Source organism: Belonocnema kinseyi, chromosome 4 (genome assembly GCF_010883055.1).
Source record: "Belonocnema kinseyi isolate 2016_QV_RU_SX_M_011 chromosome 4, B_treatae_v1, whole genome shotgun sequence".
In the NCBI taxonomy this organism is placed as follows: Eukaryota; Metazoa; Arthropoda; class Insecta; order Hymenoptera; family Cynipidae; genus Belonocnema; species Belonocnema kinseyi.
The window spans coordinates 123,795,699-123,817,507 of NC_046660.1; the positions used below are offsets into that span (position 1 = coordinate 123,795,699).

Genomic DNA, 21,809 nt, shown 5'->3' on the forward strand with positions numbered 1-21,809 from the left:
AATTTTGTTATTCATCCGTACTTAATGGTAGTTTCATTGAGTTCTCCCTCCCCAACCTTAGTTTAGTTTTAATTTTAATTTGTGTCTTTAATTTTTTTGGTATCTACTTATTTCCTTATTTATATTTCTATTTTAATTTATTTATTTTGAATTTTATTTTGTCTATCCAGTCAAGGAGTTCGGGATTTAAGTTTTTTTTGTACTTTGTTGTTTTTGATGTCGTTAATATTATTGTTACGTTCTCTTAATTCTGGTTTAAGAATTACTTCACCCCGTGGCGTCGTCGAATAGGATTCGCTGTCATCTGCTTTTAGCGAGGCATCTACAATCCAGAGACCTCCACATTACTTCTTTCAGGCTGATCCTGGTTCTTATCGTTTTGTTTAGCTTCAAGGACACCTACATACCCAAGGAACATTTCTGGTGAGGGTAGACAATGGGCGAATGACCAAAAAATTTACAATAAAGGGGTAATGTCGCCGAAATGATATACGAATTTTAAGGGAAAATTGACCACAAAATCTGTAAATAGATAGGCAATTCGATCCTTTTTATCGTATCGCTCATAATTTAATTTTTCTAATCGCTATCGTTAAGAGTTATTTTGAATCTAAACCTAACAATAAACCTAGGGCGAAATGAGCCCAAGGTGCGGCAGTGGACGGGCATTTTAGCCAAATTTATTTTTGTGATTTTGTGATTTTGGTCAGTAGCTCATAAGTGGCCCCCTCTTACGGTGATCGACACGCCGAGCACATTTCTCAGTTAGTTGCGTGTGTAAGTTCGAGGTGTTGACTACTGTATGATACCTTTCTTACCTTCCACCGAATTCGACTTTTCTTTGAGGTGGAACTTTAATCTCTATAGTGGTTCAGCCGGGCTTATTTCTTTTGCTTATTTTGTATTCGGATAATATTCTAAATATTCCCTTGGCTGGATCACTATGTTTAGAGCCTAAGTTCCGTTGCCGATGCGTGGAGTGATAATTAGAGTGTTTCGTTAGTATTGTGCCGCCTATTTCTTTTGTATGTGAGTACACGGTATGACCTCGCTCTCGCGACCCTTTTTACCCGTTATTTTCTGACCTACACGTGACTCCTATTCCACTCCCCCGCACATCTCATGTATGATATTGCTGACGCCCCCGCCCCACTCTCTTCTTTTTCCTTTCTTCTTTGTTTTACTCTCTATCATGGTCGATTATTAATTCATTAATCCTAACGCCTTCAGCATTTCTCTTGTTAGCATAACTCCTGAACGCCCCTTTTTATTTTGTTGTTGTCACTTTTCTGCAAATATGATTTCGTAGCAACCCTTACGACTTCGCTATCTTGTATTCCATTTACTTCTATCGACCTGTTATCGTCACTATTTACGTAGTTCTCTCGTTCCTTATCCCTACCTCTACTTCGATAGGAATGTGCACCCCTTATTTAATTTTTACCTCTTCTAACGACGCCATCCCTTTTTTTTGGTTTGTAATAATATTGGCAGGCCCTCCGCTCGGGCGTTAAACGGTTGCTAAATGTATGGACTATTGTTATTTTTATTTTGTACCTGTTGTTATCTTATTTATTTTATTCTGTTGTCTTGAGGGATTTTTTTGGGCCCAAGCGACAAAGCGCCCGCCAATAAGAATCGCGCTCGGTGAGAAAGGCCCGCGAATCAGAGAGGTTAAATTGATGTATATCGTGGTTTGATATAGTACTGTTTGAGTACTTACAATAATAATAATAATAATATATTATGCTTTTATACAACACCAAATACCAGTAAAAAGAAAAAAAAGAGAATGTAGCTTCGCACTTATAATCATACTTAAAAAAGTATATGGATGAAAAAAACGTTTTTTAGTATTTGATTGTAAAGATAACAAGAAGGCAAGTATGGCACACGCCATTGACGATACATACATACACACCCACACACACACACACACACACATATATATATATGTCGTGTGAGCTAACGTTTGATTTCCTAAAATCACCCGGATTGAAGTCTGGTACGGTGGGTTTCATTTTGGCATGCCAAGACGGTGTCATTTCCACCTTTACATACCGTCGTCACATTTTGAGCCAAGACATTCCTGATAATAGCTGCAGGGCGTGTCATGCACAACCCGACCATTTAGCTCACATACTGTCTAGTTGTCCAACTCATGCGGGAACGACCTACATACAAAGGAACAATGCGGCACTAAGAGTGCTTTATTACTAGCTCTGTCACTCTTAAGGCATCAACCTTAATATTGCTCCTCTAAATGCTCCTAGCGAAATCGAGTCAATGTTCGAGAATGGGAAGTGCCGCATATACTGTAACTAATCATCCTTATCATCGGCGCTCTTGGAGGTGCCAAGCTTTCACTCGTTAATAGCCTGAAAAGCATCCCTGTGTGTCAACAATATGCTAGAACACTTACGGGAAAAATGCAGGAGGCGGTTGTCCTTGGGTCACTCCGTGTTCTTAGGGTGCACGAGGCTTTTGCTGGATCGTCGTATTGATTCCTTTACAGACTATAACCACCTATCTCACGATTGTGAGACGTGGTTGTGGCTGAAATCTTACCGCGATTTCGCTGGAAGCGGGTGCAATTTTTCAGATTAGCACCCGCTCCAAGGACTTCCGCCTTCTGCATTTTTCCCGAAAGTGTTTTAGCATATTGTTGATACGCAGGGATGCTTTTCAGGCTATTAACGAGTGAAAGCTTGGCACCTCCAAGAGCGCCTATGATAACGACAATTAGTTTAACAGAATATTCCGGATACAATCGTTGCAACTCCCTGATAAGGTCTCTATACCTCTCTTTCTTTTCATTCTCCTTGCCTATGATGTCTTTGTCAGCTGGTCCCGGAAATTCGATGACGAACATGGTTCGCTTCTCGAAGTCAAGAAGAACCATGTATGGCCTCGAGCGGGTAACAGAAACAATTGTCGAGAATATAAAGTTACAGTATATGCGGCACTGCCCATTCTCGACAATTGACTCGATTTCGCTAGGAGCATTTAGAGGAGCAATATTAAGGTTGATGCCTTAAGAGTGACAGAGCTGATAATAAAGCACTCTTAGTGCCGCATTGTGCCTTTGTATGTAGGTCGTTCCCACATGAGTTAGACAACTAGATAGTGTGTGAGCTAAATGCTCGGGTTGTGCATGACACGCCCTGCAGCTATTATCAGAAATGTCTTGGCTCAAAATGTGGCGACGGTATGTTAAGGTGGAAATGACACCGTCTTGACATGCCAAAATGAAACCCACCGTACCAGACTTTAATCCGGGTGATTTAAGGAAATCAAACGTTAGCTCACATATGTGTGTGTGTATTTATGTATGTATCGTCAATGCCGTGTGCCATACTTGCCTGCTTGTTATTTTTACAATCAAATAATAAAAAACGTTTTTTTTCATCCATGTACTTTTTCAATTATGATTATAAGTGCGAAGCTACATTCTCTTTTTCTTCTATTTACTGGTATTTGGTGTTGTATAAAAGCATAATATATTATTATTATAAGTACTGAAACAGTACTACATCAAACCACGATATACATGAATTTAACCGCGAATAATTTTGTACATCAATTTATATGATGGTTTTTCTATCGTTAATACTAGGATACTATCTTTAAACTCATAAAAAATATCGTGAACAAATTTCAAACTCCAAAATAAGCTCAACATTTTGAAATAAAATGTTTACAAGTAACGCTATCGCTTAACATCTCAAAGGAGTGCTTTTCTTTATCTACAGCGAGAGAATATTACAAACTTAAAATCCATTAACCACGCCCTTAGTCACTCTCTGATTCGCGGGCCTTTTTCACCGAGCGCGACTCTCATTGGCGGGCGCTTTGTCGCTTGGGCCCAAAAAAATCCCTCAAGACAACAGAATAAAATAAATAAGATAACAACGGGTAGTAAATAAAAATAACAATAGTCCATACATTTACCAACCGTTTAACGACCGAGCGGAGGGCCTGCCAATATTATTACAAACCCAAAAAAGGGTCGGGGTCGTTAGAAGAAATAAAAATTAAATAAGGGGTGCACATTCCTATCGAAGTAGAGGTAGGGATAAGGAACGATGGAGCTACGTAAATAGTGACGATAGCAGGTCGATAGAAGTAAATGGAATACAAGAAAGCGAAGTTGTAAGGGTTGCTACGAAATCATATTTGCAGAAAAATGACAAGAACAAAATAAAAAGGGGGGTCAAGAGTTATGCTAACAAGAGAAATGCTGAAGGCGTTAGGATTAATGAATTAATAATCGACCATGATAGAGAGTAAAATAAAGAAGAAAGGAAAAAGAAGAGAGTGGGGGGGGGGCGTCAGCAATATCATACACGGAACTTAGGCTCTAAACATAGTGATCCAGCCAAGGGAATATTTAGAATATTATCCGAATACAAAATAATCAAAAGAAATAAGCCCGGCTGAACCACTATAGAGATTAAAGTTCCACCTCAAAGAAAAAGTCGAATTCGGTGGAAGCTAAGGAAGGTATCATACAGTGGTCAACACCTCGAACTTACACACGTAACTACTTGAGAAATGTGCTTGGCGTGACGATCATCGTAAGAGGGGGTCACTTATGGGCTACTGACCGACCACGCCACACGCCGCAGGAAGGAAGGCCTGAAGGAAGTAATGTGAAGGTCTCTGGACTCTAGATGCCTCGCTAAAAGCAATGCCTCGCTAAAAGCAGGTGGCAGCGAATCCTATTCGACGACGCCACGGGGTGAAGTAATTCTTAAACCAAAATTGAAATGAACGTAACATTAATATTAACGACATCAAAAACAATAAAGTACAAAAAAAACTTAAATCCCGAACTCCTTGACTGGATAGATAAAATAAAATTCAAAATAAATAAATTAAAATAGAAACATAAATGAGGAAATAAGTAGGTACCAAAAAAATTAAAGACACAAATTAAAATTAAAACTAAACTAAGGTTGGGGAGGGAGAACTCAATGAAACTACCATTAAGTACGGATGAATAACAAAATTCCTGTTATTGGGGACTGAACATACTACGAATGTGAATAACAATCAAAAATTATTTTAAAGGGAAAACTTAAAGAAGTCAGGAAGGGATAATTAAAGAGAAACAAGAAAAGGAAACAAAGGGAAGATAAAGGGGAAAATAAGGGTAGTTAGGTGTTATGGTCGATGTTCCAGCATCCGAAGTCACCTGTCTCCCGAGAAAATTTGATAGTGTCCGGGTCCACAATGCTGGGAGGAGGAATAACAACGTCGAGGAGCGACGTGATTTTAGCGGGCCTGATATGGGAGGAAAGGGAGTATCGAGGGCGAGGGGGGTAGGATTCGGAAGAAGTTGGGGTTCGGTGGCGAGAGGTAAAACGGTACTGAGAGAAAGAAGGGTGTCTGGAGCGAGAGGTGCGATGGTATAGGGAAGAAGAAAAGTGTCGGAGGCGCTAGAGGAGCGACGGCAGGGGGAAGAGGAAGGGCGTCGGAAGTGAAAGGAGCGACAGTATGGGGAAAAAGAAGGGTATCGGGAGCGAGAAAAGCGACAGTATGGGGAAGAGGAAGGGCGTCGGGAGCAAGATGGCCCATGTTCTCGATCAATTTTAAGCCGTCTGGTCCTAAAAACGACATAGAGGCGTCACTATCAAATGAAGACCTAATTATGTTGGCCTTAAATTGCGATATTTAAATACAATAAAGGCTGCGGACCTAATAGAGAGTGAGGTTTATACGGAAGTTCAGGCACCTTTTAAATAGGGACCAGATCAGTATAAGGAGTTTTTGCTTCTAAGATCTCTTTACAAATTTCTGTCAGGTTGCGACTGGATTGATTTGGTCGAGACTCGAATAACAAAAGTCAGTAGGTCGAGAAGGTACTAAAGGGTCGGGCACAGGGCTTATTTGATTCTTTACCGGAGTAAGTCGTGCTGAACTACTAACAGATGTTAATTTTCTGGTGTTTATGTTGTAATCCGCAACTACAAGCTAACCTTGTGACTGGAGATCTAATAGGAAGGGGTTGCTAGAGGAAACTGAAAAAGATTCTACACCCTTTAATTTTATTCTAACTGCTTGTACAAAGTTTAAAATTTTTTCTATTTACTGTATACCATACGTTTGCATTAGATTTGTCGGAACCCTTTAAAGATGCATTCTCCCCACAATAGATATTTCTTCTCAGTTTCCCAAACATCTCGGACACTCAAGTTTGGTGACGTCTCGCGGGCCACAAATATAACAGAATCTATTTCTAGGCATCGTGCAAGAAGTGAACCCATTTGTAGGCTTGCCACAGTTCCAACATTCGAATCGAGGGGGGGATGGTCTGAAGGTTCACTAGGCCTCTGATGGGGAGGCTTTGAGGTGTGAGGATTTGTTTCAGTTTCTCCTTAGTAAGACACATTAGGTCGAGCAGTTCTTGATACCCAAGCAACTCCATGTCCTCCTCTAAAAACGTGAGCTTTTCCAGGGGATTGTGAGGGCGTCTGTTAGGTATCCGATAGTTTGGGTCCTTGTAAGCTAAGTCTGGAAGCAGGGATCGTTCTGGGACAGGGGGAGGCTTATAACTTCGAGCCACACGATAACTCTTCTGAGCAATGTTGGAAAGATACTCCAGGACAATTTTCGTTCTCATTAGGAATAAATGCGTGGTATATTAGAGTACGGGAATTTTAATTGCTTCAGCGAATCTAATTTCTAGTTTTTTGGTCATCTCTATGTGATCTTCTTCGAAACTGAAAAGAATTACTGTTTCCCTTAAATTATTCTTATCCCATTCGAATAACTCCATCGCAGTTAGGATTGGATTCTGTGCTGAGCGCTGCAAGATAGCTTTTGCCACAAGCCTTTTCAAATTTTCACCAATCCCGTCACCTGACCTTTTCCATGTGCAGTTGCCTGAAAATGTGGTTCTGTAAAAATTCCAAAATCTTTTTGTGATTAAAAGATTCATAAAGGCATATTTATTTTTTTAATTCTGACGAACTCTGTTTTTTTCGTAAAGAATTTTGTGAACAAGTATAAATTTCTTCTTGAGGTACTCGTTGCTGAGCTTTTAAAATGTCTACACAGCTACAGTGTCATGACTCAAACAATTTCGCCCTGACTACACGCTGTATTGAAGAGCATATCTTCAAGACAGCCTGTATTAAAGACAGCGTGTAGCTAAGTCAAAACGGTGTTTAAGACAGGTTGTGTTAAACACACTCGAGATCCCTATTAAAGACATTTCAGGGCTACCACCCAAAGAGTATTGAGCAGCAAAAAGAAAAGATTTAAAGTGAATGTGAGAGTACGCGAAAATGTCGGCGAAAGAAGAAGAAAAAAGTTATTTTCAATTGAAAAACTCCTAAGTATAAATTGATAATAATACAATAAGTATTCTTTGAGAGAATCCTCATAACCCTTTGGAATATTCAAATAAATCCTAACATAATTCAAGCCTCTTGATCCTTTTATGTTGGATTGTAGAAGTTGTATACATTATATTTCTTTCATTTTATTACAAATTTTATTTCCTACATTGTTATACAATGTTAAATGTATACATGCCTGGCAGAGAATTGTTTGAAGAAATTTTTAATCTATGATGTCCCTTGAGGTTACTTGCATCACTGCTTTTTCGAGTGTGTAGGCGTATACGCTTTATTTACTCGTACAAAGAGTAAAAAAATGTTCAGACGGTCTTTTTACAAGTTTACTCTAAAAACAAGAAAATGTCTCGAAATTAGTTCATACGGTATTAAAATTGAATACATTCATAATATCAAGTGTCATTATCTATATAGTTTTTGAATATGCCGCTCCGTTCTGCCAACTTAAAATATACTGTTAAAGATAGCGTATAGCCAAGCCCCTATATTTAACGAAATGCACAATCTTAAAGACACGCTCTTAAATACAGCGTGGAGACGTCCTATCTGAGATGATTGCCATGCTAAAATGCTTCAGCTGGTTTCCATATTTGTAATAAATAACTAAGTAAATATAGTTGCTTGATTATTATTCCAATGGAAAGATTGTACAGCATTTTGAATGATGAAAGCATAATTTTCAGCAAAGTCCAGCAAAATTAGGTACTCTTCTTCTTTTAGTATAACTTTAAGGTGCTTCAGAAACAAACCTTGTTCTTTCGCATAAAATGCGTGAAGTTTCAAGTTTTTAAGTTTAGTGCAGAGTGCTTCTACGGAAGCATCAACGTCTACTATTTCGGTATTCAAAGTGCTTCTATCGGTTTGCTGCTAAACTTGATATGTGACTGTGCCGAAACTGTTCACGTTCAATAGATCCGTCAGGTACTTGCACCAGCTAAAACAAAGTGCTCTGATCTTAGTTGTGCGAATTTTGAATATGCAATCTTCGCATTTTCATGTAGGGCTACGCATCTTGCATATAATTCTGAAAGATTGCACAGAATCAGTCTCTTGTGTACTTGCTCAAAAGTACCGTCCTTCTAATAATTTTTGGATCTCGCTTGGGTTCCGGAAAATTCAAAACTCAACTTTTTGTAACTAACTATTTCGCTCTTCTGGCTTCACGTTCAGATGCACCGAATTCGCGCATAATTTGTCTGCGACTCCAAGACTTAGGCGCAAGGGCGTGTAGGCAAATCTTTTCTGAATATAAAGAGCCCCTCTGCTCTAATTTTTCTTTTATTTTATTCAGGACTCCGAAACTCTCTAAGGGATTTTCATCATAGCATCCTTCTTTTTCATTTCTCATTAGCAATCAAAAATCTGTGTCTTCGTTTATCTCTTCCTCTACATTAATACCAAGCTCTTTTATAACTCTGGATAGCTGTAAACAGAGAGTTCTACATTCTTAACTACAAGCACCACATATTTTACTGCCTTTCGGAAAATTAGGACACACTATTTACTGATTTCCCGTTAGAAGCCTCAGATAAATTCCTCTTACATGTTTGTCCTTACGGAAAGGATTTGCACATCTGCTGCGAAAACTTTTCATTGAGGACATGGTCAGTGCTATATGACCATGAAAGGTTTTCAGGGATCTCACTTTGATTCGAAAGCAGCGATTCGCAAAGAGACTTGAAAACGAACTTATAACATGAACTAAATGAATAAAAACCACAGAAAATAAGGTTAAACAATTTATAAATTTATATAACTAAGAAACTCATGAAGTAAGCGTAATTCTTTTTTGAAGCGTTAAAAATTTAAAAGAATGTCAGTAACTTTTGCTGAACCTGACTGCAAACGTATCCATTATAGCTCAAGTAGTTTGTTGTACGCGAAGTTTGAAAATCAAATTCTCTCTCACTTGCATCGCAGAGTTGTTCTCTGAAGTTTCCACTGCGTAGCGTTAGCATTTAGACAAAATTCTTAAAGTTATCGAGGGACTCTTATTAATATCTACTAAAAGAAGATGCACCTGAAGCCGCCTTCGGCCCATATAAATGACAGGTATTTTATTTTTTAAACTTTTTAATGTTAATTGATTTAAGCCTTTCATAAGTCTGTTTTATGTGACAGTAATGATGAAAATATACAGCAAAACCTAAGAAAAACATTATGGAGGGTCGAGGAGTGAACGCTCTCTTAGAAAATACTTGTGTACCCTAATTTGTTTATAAATATATGCGAAAATTTTCGATGCATTACGAAACGCTGAAATTAATTTTTGGAAAGTTTCTGTACCAATAAAAAATATGTTTGAAAGATTCGAGTTTGAACGAAACAACGTCGGCCGGCGCATCGGCTGGACTGGCCGACCTATATATATATATATATATATATATATATATATATATATCAACTGCAATTTTAATTAACTGGGAATTTGTATTGTACGAGTTATTTACTTTTATTTATACTTTTATTTTACTTTTATTTGCTTTCATTCATGGTTTAATAGCGAAGATATCTGAAGCTACAAGTGCATTCTCAGTCGTAACAAGCATTGCGATACTTAATTACTGACATGTGTTATGATATTTGACTTAAGACTTTATCACCTGCTAACAGAAAATGTATTGTATCAAAAAAAGATTAGAGAATAGAGCTTTTTTACCCTTCAAGTTACGTAACAATAATTTATCAACTTTTTTCGTCAATCAAAATATATGTTTTCTAATAGTATCCAAATATAGTTTCTTTTCATAAATCATTAATACTGATCACTAATAATACTCTCAGACATTGTGTTTGCAAAATTAGCATATATTATGCAGTATAATATAATACACTGGAACCTGGAATAAAGAACGGTTTCGGGCAAGAGCTGCACTAGTCTTGATCTCAAGTCCAGGGAATCGGAGCGTAAACAGTCAGAGCTGTATGAATCATTTTCAATTGTAACACATAATATTATGCAACATACGGGCGTATGTACCCGCGCGCGGTCCACTTTTTTGCTACGCTGCTGTCCTTTACGCATACCTGAGTAACATCTCTTGACCCTACTGCGCTTCTTTTACCATGAGATTTTAGGGCCATCAGTTCTAGAAACATCATAATTCCAAGGTTCCTAATTCAAGGCTCGAGTGTACTAATTTAATACTGCGTAATCCAGTGGCATTATACTAGTGCACTGCAGGCCCGCCTTTAGGAAACCAGCAGTGGTATACAAGTGTGCTTCTGTACTCATGTCTGTCGACCGTTTCACTAAATGATTTTTCAGTTCTGTTCGGATGGGAGATGAATATATTTTAGTTACTTTGTTGTCATATGTGAAATTGCGTTACCGTATTGGTTGTTTCACCTTGAATGTGCGTTCTTCTAAAAAATCGCTTTTCTCCTTTTATTTATTGATTTGTTTACTTCTCGTGCAACAGTCAACGGCTTCCCCCAGAAATTGAAATTCATATGTGAAACAGTCAGAAAAACTATGTTATCTATATTACTGATTTATTTTCTCCAGGGCATGGACGAGTCGTATATGGGATATTCCATGGGAGATTTCATAGATAGGAGTCTTGGAGTACTACGCGGTTCTTTACCTGAACCAGAACCCCCACCTGATTCATCAACTTTGCAACGTGCCGTCAGTTTTGAAAGTGTATCTTCTGATACCAGTGTAAATCTAGCAGATCTGGATGAAGCTCCAATTGTAGGCCACGTATGTGTAGGTCTGGAATATGAAAAATGGGGTGGTCGCAAAGAAGGTGAAGGAGGTCTGTCTGTAAGCGTGTTAGAGGCTAGAGATTTAATTACAGCAGATGGACAACCTGCGCAGGACACTTTTTCGAGGTAAGAAATATTAATCAAACAATAGTTGTGAAGTAAAAATAATACATACACACAAAAAAATGTGTCCGGAGACAAAAAAGCGATTTATATGGCACCGGAAAATTTGGTCCAGCCTAGTCGAAAACTGCATTAATTAGAAATTTCTGTACACCAATTTTTTAAATTCGTGTTTAAATTTTCGTTTATGTCAAATTATCCTAAGTAGGCGATCATAAATCGAAAGTCGTATTTTTAACTTTTCTTTGTCCAAACTGATCGTTTATTCGAGGCAGGGCACTTACGTCCCTCCCTACATGCCTCGCTCTCTCGCTTTTAGAACGCACCTAACTCCTGCCTCAAATGCTCTGCCAGAAACAGAGCCTTCTCGCTCAGCCCACACAGATCCACACTCGCTCCAATGTCCACAATCTTGGGAACTTTTTAAACTGCGCTGGCGTCGCGCCAACAACCCGATTGGTAACTGTTAGCGTGCTGATTTTGAATTATATAAATATTCACATTTAATATTTATGATGAATAATTATTGGAAAATGCATCCAAAGTAATTACTTAATCCTAAATTCAAATTTTGAAGTAACCGATGAAAAAATAATGCAATTTTCATGCAAAAAATGTTATTAATTCTGCCTTCATGAAAAAATGTTCTTTAATATAGCATTTTAAATGTTTCAAAATGTTAATGAAAAGGCAATAAGAAGTTTTAATATTAAGAAAAAAATATTAGTTTTAATAATGCAGATATGATTTAAATATTTGTATACAATATTATATATTTTATAATATTTATACAATAATTGATTAGTAATTGTAATTCAGTTCTTCTTCAAGTTATTAAAAAATGTATTTTATTACATTTATCAGTGCAGTAATTATTTATTCTTAAATAATTTCAGTTAATTTTAGTGACGAGATTAATCATTTGGACCAATAAAAATGATGTATTTCTCTGAACATAGAATTCATAACCTCTTTTTCATTAAAATCGAATTTTTTGTATCTGTCGCTCCAATATCTTATTTGAGGATTAGGAAAATTCTATTTGGGCATACTTAAATCATTAATTACTATAAATATTAAATCTGAATATCTATATAATTCAAAATTAACGCGCTAGCTGTGACCAATCGGGTTGTCGGCACGACGCAAGCGCAGTTTAAAAAGTTCCCAAGTGTGGGGGCACTGGCTCTCTCTTTCTTTCTCGTGCGCTGCTAATTCACTGTCTCATAAGGATTTCATACATGGGCTTTTAAAGTGTATATCATGAGAGTATTTTCGCCAAAAGTATTGTTAAAAATATGACTTTTGTGTGACTGTATTAGTAAAAGAATGAGCTATGTTTATCTGCAGTAAAATTTGAAATAATATGTATTATATTAAAAATATGATGGATCAAACTTACGCTACTTTTAAAGGTTAATTTATCGTCCTGTAAGGATTATTTCGAAAAATTAATAAAAGAATAATGTAGATGAATTATTAATGAAAAAATTAATGTACACTGGAAATGCGTTTATATCCGGCATCCGAGAACGTAAATATTCACTTCTATCCTCCCGGGAGGGAATCCCACTAATACTCCTAAGGAGAGAGAAAATTTCTACGAGGCGCGCTAATTGACTTGTTTGTCACGTAGTATTGCCAAGTGGTGGATGTCAAGCGGATATAAATGAGAGCTATAGTAGAGATATAAGCGAAAGAGGATATAAGTTAGCGGATATAAGCGAGATAGGATATAAGTTAGCGGATATAAACGCAATTCCTGTTTACATGAAAACATTATTGCTTTTAAATAAATGTTAAAAAACACGCTGGTCATCACGCATTACCCTCGCCTTCCCCCGGCCCCCACCAACCCTTCATGAGATTCCCAGCACTATATCTGCAAAAACGTAATTTCCTTTATTATGATGACGTTGCACTGTTTTATATATATTACTAAAAGATCTTCATATTTATCTTTTTTATTTTTTTTACATTATGAATTTTTTACCAAATTATTTTAATAACTTAAAACAATTAATAAATAACGCTTCTTTTTAAATAAAGTAACTATTAATTTCCATATTGTATTTATTCTGTATCTCTAATGTGCGAAAGGGTTCATAAAAGGAAGCTGAGAATATGCTGAAGTAACAGAAAATGCGAGGCTCTGAATGAACACGTGATTCGTAATTCGATATATCCAAAATACGAAAAATGTTTTGTGTACGTATTATTTGCTGCTAGTGCATTCTAATTGATTATAAATTTAGTCTTGTTTGACCAGTAGACCACAAAACATGTCATTAAAAGAAGAGTGTATTAAATGCATTACCAATTTGGTACTTTTTTTAAATCACGGTTTTCCTTTATTCGTCGTAAATGTTCTTCGCACTGGGTTGTAAATTTGAAGCTTATTAGTGAAAGAAGTTGCATGCACATGTTGCGAAAAAAATTGTCCTTGCACACCTGCCTGTATCTGTCTTGATTGATGCGCATCAAAAAGGGAAATTTTTGTCACAAATACCCACTAGTGAGAGCAGTGTATGAACATGTTGTTAAGTTTAATAAGAAGTGTTGAATGGATGTCATTAGAGAGCATTATAAAAATTTAAAATGTAAGCCTGTGACTATTTTAGTTTTTCAAATAAAAAATTCTCAGGTTAGGCTTCTTATTGTATTTTTATTTTTAACATGGAAAGAAAAAATAAATTCTCCTCGACAAAGATTCTAAGAAAATTGATTATGCACCGCCAAGACAGTTTAAACAATTTATTTATTGTGATTGTCAAAAGTTGTACACTATTGATTTTTTACTTTATTATAACAATTTTTTATAAATGAAATAAAGAGGAACATTTATGTCATAAGGTATTTGACTATTTAAAATATAAAAAAACCGTTTTTTATATTTCTGTCAATGATCGAGCATTGTCAATGATGAATTGTCAATCGCTCGCCTCCGTAAAATTCTCGTTTAGAAAAGGTTCGGTTCCTCATGAATGCATAACTGAAACAGTTTACATTTTTTTATCCCTTACTAAAGAGTAAAACAACAGTAACTGGTTTGAGGAGTATAAGAAAAAGTTTTAAATTAAATTTAAATGAAATGAAAATAAAATTAAAATTTAATTATAAATAAATTGAAAGAAGATTAAAATTGTATTAAAACTATAATTAAATAAAATTGAAATCTTATTTAAATTAAAATTGAAAATAAAATTTTTTTAAACTTTATTTCATTCAGAACACAAGCGAACGCTGGTATTGCGTAGTTAAAGTGGACGCGTCCGTTCTAATATTGGTCATTGAAGCTGGAGAGATTGCTGATAATGTAGTGGATGCAATGACTCTAATGTATATGTGTGAAGCGAAAGAAAAGGAAAATGGAAGATCTCAAGATAAAATAAGAAGTAGATTAACACCATGAAAAAGAAAAATATACAAGGCCAGCAATCATAATAAATCAACAAATTGAAATAATGTTCTGTTTTCAGAAGAAGGAACGAGCAAGGAATCCTGCAAATATATGAGAAATATATATACAAACCCGCAAGTAAGCAGAAGGAATAGAAGTTTATACATGAGAATATGAGAAGCAATATTAAAAAGATGATAAGAACGTGAAAACACCTTGATGGTTGATTGGCAAATAGATGCCCGAGAAAGAGAGAGAGAGAGATAAGAAGGATAAAAAATAGTAGGACCATCTAAATAGATACGAAATCATACTGTTTTTTCGTCTCTTATTAATGTTTAGTAAATTAATACGAAAGCAACCTATTGATCATGAAATTCCCTAAATGATTGTGTAAAATAAGTAAAAATTAGTTGAACACCGTGAAAATAAGAATATACAATGCCAGCCATAATAACAAATTAGCAAATTAAAATAATTTTCTAATTTTAGTAGAAGGCACAAGCAAGGAATCCTGCAAAAAATGTAAAATACACAAATTCATGGACAAGAAGAAGAAGGATTAGAAGCTGACACAAATGAAAATGAGATACAAAATCAGAAAGATTAAGATGAGAGCGTGGACTCAAACACATTGATGGTTGATTTGCAAATAGATATCTTAGAAAGAGAGATAGAACACGATGCAGTTGTGAGAAAAAAAAGAGTAAAACCTGTAAATACATACGACATCATTCTGCTTTACCTATAATACCAATTGGACAGAAAAGACTTAAGGAACTAAATGAAGAAACTGAAGACAAGAAGAAGAAAAGGACGTGTACACGGATATGGAAGTTTTGCAACGAACAGCCGCGGAACCACAAGAATTCCGGGAAGCAGCAGCAGAAAGAGCAAAAACGGTCTAAGTTCTTCCGCCTGGAAATCGTTTTAACTCTTTTGACGTACACTGGTGTGAATCTGCACCAGAAAAATTTTAAGTTGCTTGCATTTTCCGCTTTAACTTTTCCGAGGTATACCCCTACTACGGCAAATATGCGGTACCTCTCTAGCATATGTTGTCGTTGAGTCCGCGTTTGTTTGTGGCTTGGCAGCCGAAGTAGCAGGTACTAAACTTCGAGTGAGTTCGTAATTGCAAAAGTGTTCCTTGTGTGCGTGCACGATCGTTGCCGACTCCGAAATATAAAAGTAGTGAATTTTGCTGTTGGGCACTTGGATTTCTATTAAAAGTAAGTAAATTTAATCTTTCTTACAACAATGATAGATTTTAATATATTTATTGAAATAAACTGTAAAGAAAACATTTATTCGCATTTGATAGGCACCATAAATAAATTTCATTTGACTCAAATTTGTGTACATTTTCGTAATTCATTTCTAATAATAATCAATTCACAATAATTGTTTAGTAATTTATGTTTCAGAATGAGTGCCTGGGTTTCTAATATCCGAAGTGCGAAAGATGTGACAGCGTCTCTATCGGATTCGGAAGAGGAGCATTTTCCCGAGGACAGTGACTATAAAAGTTTATTTGGAGTATCTGATAATCAAAGTAAGTTGATAAATGAATAGATAATTTAATGATTTTTTTATATCGCATATTTTGACCTGTTTTATATAAAATTCAACGTATACCGTGTATTTGAAATAGACGCTGCTGGTCAAAAGTTTTCGTACACCTATTTTTTCATGACTGATTAAATTATCTTGATTTTAATTATGCCAGAGCTAAAAACTGTTCTCTTCATGGGATTCATTGCTCTTAAAATTATGTATAAAGTGAGCCTAGGATGAAGACAATCTACCAATTTTTGACATATATTGTTTTTAAATTTCTCATCACATTGTAAAAACTGGAATTTGTAACAAAAATGTTAGAAAAATTGCAATATTCTCTGTAGCAAGAAAAATATTTTTGCAAAATATATGAAACATATAATCACAAAGTTACTATAAAATTCCCTCAAAGCATATACTTATTCAATTTTGATTCTGATTTGCCTGTACATAAAATGTTTGGCTTGGTGGAACCGCACCTTCGGCGACGATTAGGGTTACTTACATTACGCGCTTCGATCAAAAGAATTATACACAAAGTTTTAGTGATGGATGAGCCCGTACCAGCAGCGTGGAGTGTTATTAGAGAGAATACACGGTGAAGAGGTCACATGTGTGAAACGGCTGTTTCTAATGGAACGCGCATGAGGTGCCCGAACTGCACGCGCAGAATATCTGACAGCCATCGTTTACCTGTATGCATTTAATGCGAGCGTTTTGCCGAGAACTTAGTATTTTCTTGTATTTTTTAAGTATTTACATAATTATAATGATAAATAAATGGTTTTATGGTATTTTCTTGTTATTTAATATATTTACTCTTACTTGTTCACTCTGAAAGCACGAGATACCCTCTTTGTAAATATAGTAACTTCGGGGGCATGGAAAAAATACTTAATGTAATTATATTATTTTTGTATATATTTTTTCTTTATAAACAATGCTTTAGGTAATAAATCGCGTCGGTTTAATTCAATTTCGTTGAAATTAAAAAAATAAGATTTTTCAAAAGAAAAAATCATTTTTTCAAAAACGTACTCTGTTTTAAACGATTTTTTTCAGAACAAAATGTATTTTTTGGTTAATTTTAATTGCAAAGTTGTATTCTACAGAAAATTTCACACCAAAAACATGTGTCTTTCGATATGTTTCGAACATCTCTTCACCTTTAAATCAGCTGCTAAAATCGTGAAATCCCAATTTGCACCTACGTATGGTACATGGGTGCTGGAATGATGTGTGCGGTGAGAGGGTTAAAATTCATTCGAGGATGAAATGTATGCCACAGTTTCAAGTTAAAGGGCACAAATTAAAAATACGTGTTTTGGAATTGCCCCATGGAAATAAAATGTTAAATTGATAAGAAGGAGCTATTAGGGGCCTATCTAATTGCTTCGTGTGCGCTATCCGACTTTGATGGTGTCACTGTTTGAACAGTACAATTTACGTATAGACCGGCATGGTTGTCCCTTCAACCAGTAGGTTTATTTGTTGCTGACGAATTATGGGATCTCATATGTAAGATAGCGCAAAGTATCGTTACGTTCAAAAATACGAACAAATTTATTCTCTCATCAACATTCGCGAAGGTATCTTGAAATTGTGTTCAAAGTGTAGTGTACAGGAGTACATATTCTGTGACGATTCTGTGAATCAACTAGTTGAGATAGAAATGCCTGGTTCTCACCGAACAGTATGCATTGCACACAATGCTCGCGGATTTGACGCGCAGTTCATCTTACGTCATCTGGTTCAAAATAAAGGTTGTAAGTCTCCTTCTCTTGTCACCATCGCTACCAAAATTATATCGATGAAGATCGAGCAAACAGTATTCCTAGACAGCTTAAGCAATTTGCGAATGCCACTTAGCACATTGCCAAAGACATTCGACTTATCCTATGAATTAAAAAAGGTTATTTTTCCCCATTATTTCAATACCCCCGAGAATCAAAGATACTGTGGTGAAATACCTCCACTAAAGTTCTATGGCCCTGACAGTATGGATGTGAAACAACGCCCAGCGTTTCTTCAATGGCACCAAGTAATGCAAAATTCAAATTACGTTTTTGAAATGCAAAATGAACTCTAAAGTTACTGCAAGAAAGATGTTGACATTCTTCGAGGAGCATGTTTGGCATTTCGACAACTATAGCATCATCATGCTCAAAATTTTTTCGGAAAAATGATATAAAATTTAATAATATCACAACTGGTGACAATGGGTGACCGACAATCAGCAGAAATTATCCAGTACATAATTTGGAAAGAACGTAAACTTGGGCACAACATATGTCATGCTGGTCGTGATTGTGAAGTACGTTTAATAGAAGGAAATTTAGTAGATATCTTTACCAAAGATCCTAATACGAAAGTGCAACACGTAATTTAATTTCATGCCTGTTTCTAGCAGGGTTGACAAACATGTTATGCAGTAAATCGTGATCAAAAATTGAAGTCAAGTGAAACAATGAACACGGAAAAGACTGTGACATACTATAAAATGTCTGGCAAAGAAAAAGCGCGTTTTGCCGACATCATCTCCATCTGCCCATCGAAATCAAAGTACGGTAAGTTTTCTATTGGCCATCTAAAAGTATACGTGAGTGATAAATGTCAAGTGTCGGCCATGTTGCGAAAAAAGAGAGCAGAGAAGTTGTACACATTAATGTCCCCAAGAACGTTCTTTTGAGGGAACCTGGGTTGTCGATGAACTAAAGGCTACCATAAGGTTAGGGTATAAAGTACTAAACTGTATTCGAGATATGGCAATATGAAAGAACCGAATACGATCCTCAAACTCAAACAGGAGGGCTCTTTGCACCATGCATCAATATATACTTGAAAATAAAACAGCAATCAAGTGACTGGCCTGTTTGGTGCATCGATGAAGCTTCTAGAGCTTGCTACCTAGCAGAGTTTGAGGAAAAAGAAGGCGTTGCGCTGGATTCTCAAAAAATATCTTTAAATCAGGGGTTGAGATCAGTTGTCAAACTATGCTTGAATTCCTTTTGAGAAAAGTTTGGTTCATATACTTCCGCTCAAGCTCGACTCAAACTACATAGTTACCTGCAACCACTACGTAGGCGTGCTCTGTATTATGATACAGATTCTGTCATTTATGTTTCTACTGGCTTGTCCTAGATAAAAATGATGATACATTAACTATTACCTTTTACGCCATTCATCACACAGTCTTACATCACGTTGTCACTTGTGAGGAAACTAAAACCGCCCGGACTGTTTCTGGAAAAAGGCCACGTGCGTGAAGGACACAGATAAGATCTCTTCTAAATAAACTACGAAATCGTGAAATAGAGATGACTAGTTCTCTTGTTATATCCTCTGAAGAAGATATATTTAATTGCTTGTGGGTACTAGAAGACAAGCACGCTAATTGGTCTCCAAAAATGGAATGGTTTTGCGAAGACCGTACTTGGGGAATACCTTATGTCCTAAGTGGTTCAACTTGTACGCATTCACAAGAAGATGCTCAGTCAATTTAAACATTATTAAATTTTATAACGTACTATTATTATTACTATTATATGTTATTATGTACAGTTGCAAATGTATGCTTACGAGTAGTGTTGCATCAATGAGAATCTGAAACATAAAATAATAAAAATGGCATCAACATAAAATGAATAAATGTTAGTTTTACTATCAATGAGTGATTTTAGGTCCAGCAGATTGTGGTAACACTTTTTTTAAAATGTTTTTTGCTTTACTTGAATTCCATGAGCAATACCTTATTTTAGAGAATGATTTTTTATTACTTTTAATGGCAGCAGGGTTACACAGCATATGGGGATACAGTGGAATTTCGCGAGGGATCACCACAATCAATTGATTTTACTAGTGATCCAAAAGCAAAATTGATTGTCATTGATGACCTTATACGTGAAGCATCAAATAATGCTGTTATTGACCTCATTACAAAAGCTAGTCATCACAAAAATATCAGCGTCATTTTTGTTTCACAAAATTTATTCCACCAACGTCACGATCCACGGGACATTTCACTAAATGCAAACTATATCGTTGTTTTCAAAAATCCCCTCCCCGTGACATAGGACAGATACGTCACCTTGCTGGTGACGTATTGTCAGGCTTTCTTCAAGAAGTCTATTCTGATGCCACTTCTCAGCCTTATGGATATCTTTTGCTTGATTTGAAACACTTCACACCCTAGTACTGTCGGTTTCGTACAAATATATTTCCCGACGACCCCTTACACTTTGTATACAATCCATGCAATTCCATAAAGAACAAGCATTCTCAGATCGATATCGCTATTTTGCATGCCCACTGTCATTTAACTCAAGAGCAACGCTTTTCGATACTTCGCAAGGCTGACTCTCAACTTGTGCAAAGTATTTGTGAATGTACACTAAATACTTTTCAGGGAAACGTTCTATTCAACACTGTGTTGTCGAAATTTCTTGACTCGTAATTAAGTCATAGAACGTACATGCAAAATGGTTTTAATTCCACATCAAAGTGTGGAATATTTTCAAACGCATAACGCATAACCCATGTTTTTTACCTGCGACAACGATGACGCAATCACCGCAAACTGTTGCAACAGTTCAAACACCTAGTACGACGCGTAGCCGGTTAGATAAAATGATGTCAACAATTCAGCAGTCGACGGCGCAAAAGTTTAGTTCCTATTGAACGTATTACAGAAACTGTGCCTTTGTGTTACCGTCGCAAAGCTGAAGTTTCATTGATTTTTTTGCGGTCTATTCCTGGGTTCATCTCTCTTGAAATGAGCGAGGAGATGTAATAATAAATGACGAAGGTTTTTCTCCTGCAAATATATAGAATATTTTGAATGATACAATGCGAGCCAGAAAAGGGGTTGTAGCAAATGGACGTAAACAGTTTGCACGCCTCATTCGAAATGTTAAAGTGACACATAAATTCATTGGCAATGAAAATTTGTGGAGAGCCGATTCATCATAATCATCATTATCAACAGAAGATATACAGTGATAACAACGTCGTCATGTGCGTGCACTAAGTATTACCTCTACTTTAAGTGGAACAGAAGGCAGTTTTATATTTCTGTCAGACAACGATGACAACGAAGACAAAAAGGACTCGACAGTTGAAAAGAGAAGAAAAGGTTCAAAGTCTCCACAAAATAAACTTCGCAGGTTTGGTCTGCCTAAGTCCAAACTTTGGTACAAGTTTCCCAAATAATAATAATGATGATTTACCAAAGAAAAAGTGATTCGCTGGGTCGAGAGGCAAGATACATATAGAGTTTCTTACAAAGACGATATTTAGGAAGCAGATCTTGTTGATTTACGTGATTTGATCGTGGAAAAGAAATTGTGGGAGTATCAGTGCAAACACTGTTAAGACGAGAAAATATCATTCTTCGTGTAGCATGCAGTCCAGTTGTAAAAGCAGCTGTGGTTGATCGAGTGAACCAGACACTTGAAGAACGCATGTGGCGTTACTTTACATACAAACGAACACGTTTATGTATCGATATTTTGCAGCAGTTAGTAGACTCGTATAATAATGCACAACATTGTACGATTAAGATAGCGCCGGTATAAGTTACATTCAATAATTATCTAATAGCTCGCGAAAATCTTAGAAAGCGTTGGAAAAATAAGCCTGTTGTCCCTAAATACAAG

The 21,809-nt window shown here is 36.2% G+C and overlaps 1 protein-coding gene across 1 annotated transcript in view; it reads left to right on the forward strand.

Moving 5' to 3' along the window:
• LOC117171857 overlaps nt 1-21,809 on the forward strand; it is a 600,209-nt gene that overhangs the window by 446,364 nt on the left and 132,036 nt on the right. Inside the window, exon 11 of the mRNA XM_033359492.1 lies at nt 10,873-11,201. Within this exon, the coding sequence (XP_033215383.1) occupies nt 10,873-11,201 (329 nt within the window). The remainder of the gene's footprint in view (nt 1-10,872; nt 11,202-21,809) is intronic.